Source organism: Pelmatolapia mariae, linkage group LG6, assembly GCF_036321145.2.
Source record: "Pelmatolapia mariae isolate MD_Pm_ZW linkage group LG6, Pm_UMD_F_2, whole genome shotgun sequence".
NCBI classification, from domain to species: Eukaryota; Metazoa; Chordata; class Actinopteri; order Cichliformes; family Cichlidae; genus Pelmatolapia; species Pelmatolapia mariae.
The window spans coordinates 11,859,750-11,870,428 of NC_086232.1; the positions used below are offsets into that span (position 1 = coordinate 11,859,750).

General features: G+C 41.7%; 1 protein-coding gene and 1 non-coding gene across 3 annotated transcripts; both read right to left on the reverse strand.

Annotated features, from left to right (window-relative positions):
• Nucleotides 1-2,344: 2,344 nt before the first annotated feature.
• Nucleotides 2,345-5,668, reverse strand: LOC134628469 (dynein axonemal light chain 4). 2 transcript variants are annotated; one of them, XM_063475149.1, is made up of 4 exons: nt 5,584-5,668; nt 5,042-5,121; nt 3,566-3,649; nt 2,345-3,438 (listed from the first exon to the last, which is right to left on the reverse strand). In XM_063475149.1, the coding sequence occupies exons 2-4, from the start codon at nt 5,111-5,113 to the stop codon at nt 3,274-3,276; spliced, it is 321 nt and encodes a 106-aa protein (XP_063331219.1). In that variant the 5' UTR covers nt 5,114-5,121; nt 5,584-5,668; the 3' UTR covers nt 2,345-3,273. The 2 variants fall into 2 exon arrangements, with proteins under 2 accessions (XP_063331219.1, XP_063331218.1); XM_063475148.1 differs by having other exon boundaries at nt 5,494-5,660.
• Nucleotides 5,669-10,252: 4,584 nt separating this feature from the next.
• On the reverse strand, nt 10,253-10,324 carry trnap-cgg (transfer RNA proline (anticodon CGG)). The gene has a single exon. It is a non-coding gene; the product is annotated as a tRNA-Pro (tRNA).
• Nucleotides 10,325-10,679: the final 355 nt, after the last annotated feature.

Consider the following 10,679-nt stretch of genomic DNA (forward strand, 5'->3'; position numbering starts at 1 on the left):
GGATACTGGAGTGAATTTCTCTGACCAAACAATCAGAAACAGACTTCATGAGGGTGGCAGACGTCCTCCAATGAGCCCTGTGCTCACTGCCCGGAACTGTGGAGCCCAAATGGCATTTCTCATAAAATACCAGAACTGGCAGGTCTAACATTGGTACCCTGTGCTTTTCACAGATGAGAGCAAGTTCACCCTGAGCACAGGGTCTGGAGAAGCCATGGAGAACGTTATAGTGTCTGCAACATAGTTCAGCATAACCAGCTTGATGTGGGTCAGTGATGGTCTGGGCAGGTATATCTATGGAGAGGGACACAGACCTCTACAGGCTAGGTAACGGCACCCTGACTGCCATTAGGTATCAGGATGAAATCCTTGGACACGCTGTGAGACCCTACGCTGGTCCAGTGGGTCCTGGGTTCCTCCTGCTGCATGACAATACCTGACCTCATGTGGCGAGAGTATGCAGGCAGTTCCTGGAGGATGAAGGAACTGATACCACTGACTCGCCCCCAGGCTAACCTGACGTGAATCTGATAGACCATCTCTGGTACATTATGCTTTGGTCCATCCGACACTGCCAGGCTACACCTCACACTCTCCAGGAGCTCAGAGATGTCCTCGTCTATATCTGACAGGAAATCCTCCAGGACACCATCCATCATCTTATTAGGAACATGCCCTCATGTTGTCGGGCATGCATACAAGCATGTGTGAGCAATACAAACTACTGATATCATTTTGAGTCACTGCAATGAGATTTTAACAAAAGGACTCTGCATAATTTCTCCACTTTGATTTTCTTTTAATTCAGCCCTCTGTAGGTTGACCATTTTCATTTTGTGCCATGTATTCAAACTGAACACATTACCCAGTCCATATCAGTATAAATATCCAACATCTTTTTTTCCCATTGAGATCTGATGTGTTTCAAAGTGTACATTTTTTCTGAGCAGTGTATTATTTGTACACATTTACCACAAAACTGAGCAAATTGGCTCACTTTGTGAGGCCACAGTTAGTAATCATCTGCAGCTGGTGCTTTCCAACTCACAGTAATTTGTCTCAAATATGTAAGTAGCTGCGTTTTACATCTAAAAATAGCTTTATGATAATTCTTTGGAGGCCAAGTCAACACCTAAGAGTGTTTGTTGTGGTTCTTGAGTCCAGTGAGGGACTGCAGTGGGTTTAGTCAGGCTTGTGCCAAGTGTAAAACTAACACCCATATAAATGTCAGGACCTGTGGTCTCCTAGGAAATCATTGAAACAAGGTTATTAATGTTGTAAACATCACCTTTAATCTTGTGGCTGATGGGTTTAGAGCACCGGACCTTTCATTTCAGGGCTGAGTTTAACATTAGCATGAGAGCAGTGTTTATATTCAACATGCCATTAGAGAAAATATGGCGTTTTCGGGCCAGAGCAAATATTCTTTAAACCTTATCTCTCTGTCCTCACAAGCTTGAATTTTTAAGCCATTTTCAGCGATCATGTAACGCCTGAGAAATGTTTCATGTAAGTGCTGTGTGTGTGTGTGTGTGTGTGTGTGTGTGTGTGTGTGTGTGTGTGTGTGTGTGTGTGTGTGTGTGTGTGTGTGTGTGTGTGTAATGGGGGTTGTTTGTAAAGCCGTGCTCGGTCATGTTTAGCAGCCCCGTAGAGCAGTATACCAGGGTTGTTTCACCGAGACTGATTTTTAGAGATGCTACACTGATGCATTTAAAGTGGAATACCTGAACTCTAGAAGCAACAAGCTAGATGTCCTTGTCAAATGCAACGAGGAATTCTTTAAGGACAAGTATTGACAGTTTAACTTTGTGTCATCTCACTTTTGTCTGACAAAACACATCCATTGCCTTTAGTGGAAAATAATATTTAAACTGTAAACCAGACTAATGCTTCTTCAACAAAAACCTGAGTCGGGCTTCATCATCCCTCATGACAAGTCCCCATCGCTCCAACACTGTTTTCCTTTTTCCATATGAACATAAAAAAAACCAAGATGCCAAGGCTTTAAGCTTTTTTCCCTCCTTTTTGTATTTTTCTATTCTTAAAAAAGCCAAGCAGAAGCAGCTGGCACCATTTTATTCCTCTGTGTGAAGTATATATTTCCTTTATTCATTCATATTCACTTGTACTGATACATGAGAGAAATGACATTTTCTGTGCTGGATGCAATCACTCATGTCAGTATAATTGCTTGACTACATTTCAAGGACAAACGGTTCCAATTTGCTCTCAATCTGTCACAAAAACCTCCTTTTCATAAACTGCATTTAATCAGAAACGTAAGCCCTAAGTTTGCAGCATGCTGTGCGGTAACTGTAACGAAGCTCGCAGAAGCAGCAAAGAACAAAACAGAGGCAGATGTCGGGCTCTGTTTTACACATTTCAGTTTATTATACAATCAGGTCACTTCACGCGTAATGATCCAGCAAAGGATCATTAAAACTGGCATCAACAGGAAAACAATCACACTGCTGTTATCACCCAGTGGGGTGATGATATTATTAGGGATAATAACAAACACCTTAACGAGGAGAAAAGGTGAGGTCGGGTTCCGTGTTCGGCTCAGAAGCCTCCGAGCCTTTTTAATCGTAAGAAGATGAAACTGGTCCTTAAAAAGAAGTGTTTTCAAGTTGCATCAAAATATGTACACATAAAAAAATCTTACAAATTTTATTGAAACACTAGTGCAGTTGGATAGAGAAAGACACGTGTAAAGTTACAGGCGGCGTGGACGGCTTAGTGTTGCGCAGTCTTGTCAAACTGCTGAGCACGGCGATGACGTGGTGCTACTTAACAACAAAAAGAAAGAAAGAAAAAACAAAAACGTGTGTGTGTGTCCAGCACACACAAACATAAAACACTCACACATACACACACTCCCTGCAGAGGAATGAGGGTAAAGGACTTTGGAGACCCTGGCTGGCTGTAATTGTTGGAGAAGTTGAACTTGCTTGCACATGCATGCTCACAAATGTTCTCGCCTCTTTCTTTCTTTTTTTAATGTACTGAATGGAGAGATGGATGGTTAACAACAGAGAGGAACAGACCGGTGACAGACAAGGCGAGGCGCTATTTTTAGGCCCACCAGCCAAAGTCGCAATCAAAACCCCCTTTCTTCTATTCTCGCTGCATTTTTAAAATCAACGAGTGCTTCCCGGTTCCTGCCTCAGTGGCTGGTAGCGACCTGACCTAACCTGCCGAAACAAGTATAACCAGCATCTGGATGGTAGCTGGTGGTTCATTTCCAGCCCGGCGAGAACGTCAGAGAAGGTGCTACGAGCACTTCCACACGCAGACGGCCAGGCTTCCTCCGAAGAACATGTAAAGAAGGTTCTTCACCTCGTGTGTGACCTCAAAGCCGAAGCCTTCGCCAATGACCACGTGCCACGAGCTGCCAAATTTCTTATCCATGGACTCCTTGATCATCTTTGCTGCACTCTATGGAAGACGGCAAGAAAAAGAAAAAAAGAAAAAGAGAAGCCGTGGCCATCAGCACAACACACGAGAGAAATTTGAAAAGGCATCCTCAATATTTTACTCAAGACTGAGAGCAAAATATACACACCTCATTGTTGGTGGCATACTTTTCACAGGCTGTAACACACAGCTCCATGGTCTCAACCCTCATTTCCTCTGGCATGTCTGTGTGCTGAAGACAAACACATACAGCTATGACATGAATATAAACAAGTCAGCTAGAAACAACACTGCATTGCCTTCATCCTTTCTGACCGGCCCCCAATGTGGTAAGACAACTTGCCATGCGAGCTACTTCTTCCCTAGCGCTGTCTGTCACTGTGATGCTTGGTTTAGTCAGCGTGCTCTGACTGATCAAATGTGTGAAGACACAATAGCTGCAGACTTTATTTTGCAGTTGGTGCTTAGGAGCTGTTTGCTAATCTTAGAGAATACGACACCTTGTGTGAGCCACACCTGAGCCTGCTGTGTTGCCTAGCGTGCACGTATTTAACGACCAAACAAATATTGTGAAGTTTAGTGTGCGCTCTTTTGTTTTCTCACAGAAAGAAAAAAAGAAAGTTCCCGGTAATAACTAAACTAACTCCTACATGAGTGTTACAGTTTCTGTGTCCTTGAGACGCAAATGTCACCATCAGATAATGGACTTCTTCATGACACTGCACCGGCTACACAGGCGTCCTTAAGTGACAGTGCAGCACAACTTTTTAAGATATGTAGTTTCTAAATTTCCAACTAAACTTTTAGAAGTTTAGTTTACACAGCAGAGTATGTTCTGTGCCCCCTTTACACTCATCCCTGCATGCTGCAGGTATGGCAGTGGGCTGCTGTCAGCCTGCAGCAAACTTTATCAGAAACTTCCCACTGGCAAACTAAACAGGCAGCTTTGTGCGTGGGCGTGAGATGACTTTTTCACACTAATCGCTGCTGAATAGGTGGTTTGATAGGGTTTTTAAATAAGTCTATTAAGTTCTTAGCGATTACATAACAAGTATCTTCATCTAAATTATTATTTTTTGAGTGCAGGCATATTGATTCTTAGTCCCAAAGATGAGTGAAACTATGAGCGCATACCACCACTCTCCTACTCATTTTCAGCCTCTTTCTTTCAGAGTCGTTAAGCAGACCTCGATGTGAAAATACTGACTGCAAAACTGCTCATTAGTGAGGATTTGCTTCACAGGTGAATTGTGATTGATGGAAATACTGTCACAGGCCAATCAGCATTTTTTTTTTTAAAAAATGGTTATGATGATTAGTCATGTTTAACCCTACAACTTTTAACTACGAATTAGTCCTTACAGTACTTACTGTGATCTATCGCAACACTAATTTGCATCTGAGCCATCTTAGTCTGCAGTAGTTGTTTTAAACTTAACATTAAATAAAGCTGACTGAGTCCTTCACTCATTTACAGTCTTCTTATGCATCACAACTACATCTACTAAACCTGAGCAGCCTCACACCTGCATAATCTTTTTATTTCACAGTATCACAAAAGTCTCATCCACACTCAGGACCTCCTTGTCCTGGTTCTAGGTGAACAATGTCACTTCATTCCTACCCTGATGAGAGGGAAGCTGTGCAGTCTCTTGTAGTCGGCCTCTTCTTTCTTTCCCTCGCCAGTCCCGGCCATTCCGACTCCTGCAAATAAAGCATGTGTGTGCACGTTAAAAATGCTGTCCCCGGAGCGTGTCACCAAGTGTCACTTCATCAGGAGTAGCGGCTATCCTGCACAGCAAGCTCACATCTGTGGCTAACATGACCTGTGTTGGGGACGAGGTTAGCTAACATCGCTTAGCCTATACTGGCTAACGACAAGAAGTCTCACATCGTAGTTCACACCAGAATAATAAGCGGTTCCACACTTAAACAGTGTCCGCAGGTATCGCGTCACGGCAGGTTTGTTAACGGGACAGCGCCTTATCAGGTTAGCAGCCCTAACAGGCTAATTAGCTTAGCATGTTTTCATAGCAAACATTTGATGCCACTGGTTGTTTTCTAGCTAAAACTCGCCTTATTTAGATCCACCGTCGCGCCGTTATGGGTTGCCGTGCGTTATCGAGACTTGATGAATGCGCAGTGACCCGGAGATGTGTCACTTACGAAGCGTTTGCCCCACGAAAACTTCTGCTGTTTGACTTCCAGTTCGGTTGTTAAGGAGACATTTTAAACAAGCGATATCCGTGGAGTTGGGCCCCGCCCAGCTCTGCCGAGCTGAGTTCTTATTGGTTGAGAGTCCGTCGATCAAATGGAAAGCAACCCGCCCGTTTCCGAGAACGCTAACGTAACCAAACTTAAGTTTTTATTCTTTTTTTTCATATACATTAAAAAATGTACATAAAATGCAAGGAAAATTAAAAAAAAAAACGGAAAAAATGTAACGACAGAAATACTATGTAACTGTGTAATTACTTCTGATTCATTTATTACATATAGAAAAAAAGGAGAACTCTTAATACTGACACTGGTTAAGGTGGACCTATTATTAACAGCTTTTTGATACAAGATGTTTATAATAACATATACCTTAAGAATAATTTTATAAAGGTGTCTAATTCTGTCATTTAGTGGAAAATACACAGAAGGTCTCTTGATTTGGACCAGTATAAATGATTTTTACTGTGGTACAGAGCTTGAGCTAACACAATTATCATCACTATCTACCTGCACACATAACTGTTTTTAAATTAGGCCACTCTCCTGTCGATCAGGCAGAGCATGGGTAAAACCTTTTTTATCCATCCTAATCAGCTCTCTGACAGTCTCTGACCCACATTCAGCTGGAAACATGTGCGAGGAATCCCCCAGGTGGATTGATTTGACCCAGAATCGTCAGTCTGCTCTACATACGTGCACCCACAAGCACACAAAACCAAACCCAAGCTCAGAAAACTCCACAGTGCTTTGAAAGATAAATAATTCCACGGTCTGTCAGTGAGAGGTGCGTTTGCTGGTTGTCCATTTAGCCTCAAACACTCTATGGTATAATCCAACCTGAAATACCAACCCGAGCATCTTAAAAAATAAATAAATAATCGACTCTGTTGTGGATTAGAGTGGATTATCAATCAATCCCAGAGAGAGAAAACAATCAGATCACTTGATAATCTTCCTCTCCTTCCACTCTCACGGTCTCCTCTGTTCTTGTCTCTATGATTAATTTCTGGAGAAAAATTCATGCTGTTAACCAAATGCTGGGACGTTTCAACCCTCACATCACCTCCTCTTTATCCGCTTCTCTGAAAAGGGAGTGCCCTGGCTCAGAGAAACACTGAGCCATTAACTAATTGCACAGCAGTGCATTATGTTATGACATGATTTGGCAGGATTTCTGATCAGCCTAATTGACCCATTTGGGTTACAGCATCGGTTTGAGCACCTGATATGTGTAGTTTGATAGCACATTCTGACTCTGTTTACATTCTTTGTTTGAAGCCTTTAACCAACGCACACAGTCTTCAAAGCCACAGAATGAATTTGGTCACTATGATTCTCAAAGATCTCAAGTTTTTCTTTTTTAAAGTTAAGGATCAGTCTTTACTTAACTTTGTCTTACAGCTTTCAAACCACATCTCCTATCTCTATATCACATGTTGTTTCATTCATTTATTATTATTCAGGTTAAAAATAAATTTTCATGCTTATCAGAAAAAAAGGTGCATATAAACTATGTGATCTGTACCCCACATGGCTGAAAATTGGGTGGGCAGATGGAGATAAAGCAGAGGTAACATAAATTGCAGTTCCCCCAATGGCCACTTGAGGCTGGCAGTACCATTCAGCTCCCCCACAGACTCCCATGTTAAACTGCTTAGCTTTAACACACACATGTATAAGAAATTGCCATGTAGAAAAATAAACTCACCCTTACTGTTTCCCTTGGAAACCAGCAGCTGCTAATCAAAAGCAGCTGATTAAGAGCTCATCAGAAAGCAGAAATTTTGGCTGTCTGTGGAACATTCGAGTGTTTGATAGCTTTATGTTAAATGGTAAATGGCCTGTATTTGTATAGCACTTTACTAGTCCCTATGGACCCCAAAGCACTTTACACTACATTCAGTCATCCACACACTGGTGATGGCAAGCTACACTGTAGCCACAGCTGCCCCGGGGTGCACTGACAGAGGCGAGGCTGCCGGACACTGGCGCCACCAGGCCCTTTGACCACCACCAGAAGTGTCTTGCCCAAGGACACAACAACAAAGACTGTCGGAGCCAGGGCTCGAACCGGCAACCTTCTGATTACAAGAAGAACTGCCAACTCTTGAGCCACGATCACCCACAATCTTCCCAGGAGTTTAAAATTCCCCCCGGTATCAGGCGACTCAATGTAGTAGAAACTGGAAGAAACCCAAGAGCTACATCTCAGACTCTCCAGACCTCAGATAGCATGTGAAAGTTCATGACAGCATAATAAGAAAAAGACTGAACATGTTTGGCTTTTGGGAAGGGTTGCCAGGAAAAAGCCTCTTCTCTCTAAAAAGAACATGACAGCATGACTTATGTTCGCAAATTTGCATATGAAAACAACAATAGCAAGGCTGGCATTTACTTTTTTATATGTATTTGGATTAGTTACATTCAAAATCATCAAGAACTTATTAAAATAAATGCTGAGTGGTATAAAAGACTTGTACTAATATAGTATTTTTCTACACAACTTGAGCACTCAGAGTGCTTTCTTACTCCAAGCCTCATTCACCCACACTTTCTTTTTTCCCCTCCCCCAACTATGCCTAAGTGATCCTAACCTAACATCCACACATCCACACTCCAATGGATGCTCTGGTGGCAACCTGGGGTTCAGTATCTTCCCCAAGGATACAGTACTTGACATGCCAGGAATCGAACCATGAATCTTCTGCTCCATCTCCTTAGCTACAGCTACCCTTCTCAGCTGTTTTACACTTCAATCACATGTGAAACAGCTTCTAAAAATACACTGAGCAGCAGAAAGCAAGCACTGCATACCCAGGTGAGAAAATCACAAAAAAGGTGCCAGAGGGCTGGTGGGTACGCTGAAATGAGAATGTCAAAGTAAAGGAAAGAAGGAGATGTTTTTGACAAACGGTGTGTTGAAACTATGTCAAGAGAAAAGCTGGTGATATAAAGACCTTGAGGAAATTATTTATCACAAGGGGAAAACACACTGTAAATATTTCATGGTAAGTATGAGATGAGGCCAACAAAAAGAAAGTAAAAGTAGTTTGGATAGTGGAGCCTGGGTTTTTAGAGCAAAGCAATTAAAGGTGAATAACTACTTAATTGTACAATTATGAGAGGATCTGTAAGAGCTGCATGACTGCAGGGCTCATGACAATGAAGCCATGAGTTGCAGTGACAATAAAATCCTCTGTAATCTTCTGTTTCTAAAGTCACGAGAAAGACTGGCGCTCGCCTCCCTGCCAAGTATGTCCTGAATGAAATGAGAAAAAAAATTGTTCAGAAAGATTCTGAGCGGCTGTAAGATTAAATGTAAAAACTCGTGTTAGACTTGTCGCTGGTTGGTAGTGTGTCACATAAGGTTTTTCATAATAAAATGCTGCCCTTACACAGAGGTAATAAGGTATCTATAATTCAACAGCTGGGGAAGCAGACTGTTGGGGAGAGGAAAGGAACGCTCCATGTGACTCTGCTAACAAGCTGTGACAGAGGCGATATCAACAGAAAGATGGAGCCAAGAATCAGAAATTAACAATGAAAAACAATATTTGCTGCTTAGATGATTCACTGACTGACTGACTAATTATCCATCTGAGTGATTGGCTGATGACTCTCGAAATATGTCCTTAAATCTCCATGTCGAGGAGCCAGCATCAGCACAAATGTGGCAAAAAGTGTGTTCAGACAGAAAGAGAGGCAATTTTTCACTGTCTTGTTCTCACAGATTTGGCTGGTTGTGCTTGTTTGCCTCAAATGGCCATTGTTGTATACAAGCATTGTTTGATGTTGCAAACCAAACATCCCACAATAATCCTATCCACAGGAAACTATTGTGCATCTAATATGGGGGCTTGTGTCCCTATCCTCTCTTTTTCATTCTCTTCTCTATCTTCTTTTGTTTCCCCTCATGGTCTATGGCACTTTTCTATTCTAACTGAGCACTTTTTTTATATATACAACTCACCTCATTCACCCAATCTACACTTTTTTCTATGCTTTTTTTTTAATGTAAGTACTTTCTATTTAACAGTTTAACAGTTTTTTCCTTCCCACAGTCACAAAGTTTAGTTATTAGGGTTTTCTTCAGAAGACTGTGGAGTCTTTACCTTACAGTATAAATGACCTTGAGGTGACTGTTATTGGAAATTGGTGCTATGTAAATAAATCTGAACTGAAAATGAATTGCTGGCTCCAAAAAAGCAACTCAGCTTTATAGCAGAAGCAGGTTTATTCAGCCTGGTGCAAAAAATTGTGTTGTTTTTTCATTTCCTCCTTCGCAACAGCTGTACAGGGAGTAGTCTTTTATATAACATGCTAATTTAAACTCTAATTAGGCATTATTGACATGTGGCATGTGGGTGTTGTTGAGCCTTGTTCACGTTCTTGTTCATATTCAGCTGTGGGCATACATGGTACCAAACATGGACGTAGCCTTTGTGTCTGAAAAATGAGGCCAATGCAGAAGTGCCATGAGATGGCAATAACTGCAGTTGCAAAAAGATTAGTTATTATTAGAAACTTTAATAAAAACCACTTAGTTAACCATTTTGCCTCCTTTTTTTTCCTTTTTCCTCATTCCCTGGAACTTTTTAGAGCAAAGCAACAAGTGGGGCTCGTCCGGGATTTGAACCCGGGACCTCTCGCACCCGAAGCGAGAATCATACCCCTAGACCAACGAGCCACTGATGAGTCACCAATGGCATAAAAGATTGGTGTACCTACATCTCTTGTTGAGCATACAGAGCCCTGTTTAGTTTCTAAGTAGCCTACCTATTAGCTTAATTTAATCATCTTTAATGATCCATTGTTAGCGTCTCCGTTAGAATCATGGAAAACAGGATGTACCTTAGTAACGAAGCTAACCAATGGTTAGTGGTTAGTTGGTCTATCCTTTTATCCTCTAATTTCTGGCTTTGAAAAAAAAAACAATATACACGGCTAGAATAAACTCAAGGGTTGAAAACATTACTTGATGTGTTGATTTTTTACAGTCTATCCTTGAAGCCATAAAGGTCAGCTTCCACTATTACCAAAGG

What these genes read in the sequence shown, in the direction of transcription:
- LOC134628469 (XM_063475149.1), bottom strand. Translation starts at nt 5,113, where the DNA reads ATGGCCGGGACTGGCGAGGGAAAGAAAGAAGAGGCCGACTACAAGAGA. An exon ending in ACAGCTTCCCTCTCATCAGG is followed by an intron (nt 3,650 to 5,041) that starts GTAGGAATGAAG and finishes GTTTGTCTTCAG; the next exon opens with CACACAGACATGCCAGAGGA. An exon ending in AGTATGCCACCAACAATGAG is followed by an intron (nt 3,439 to 3,565) that starts GTGTGTATATTT and finishes CGTCTTCCATAG; the next exon opens with AGTGCAGCAAAGATGATCAA.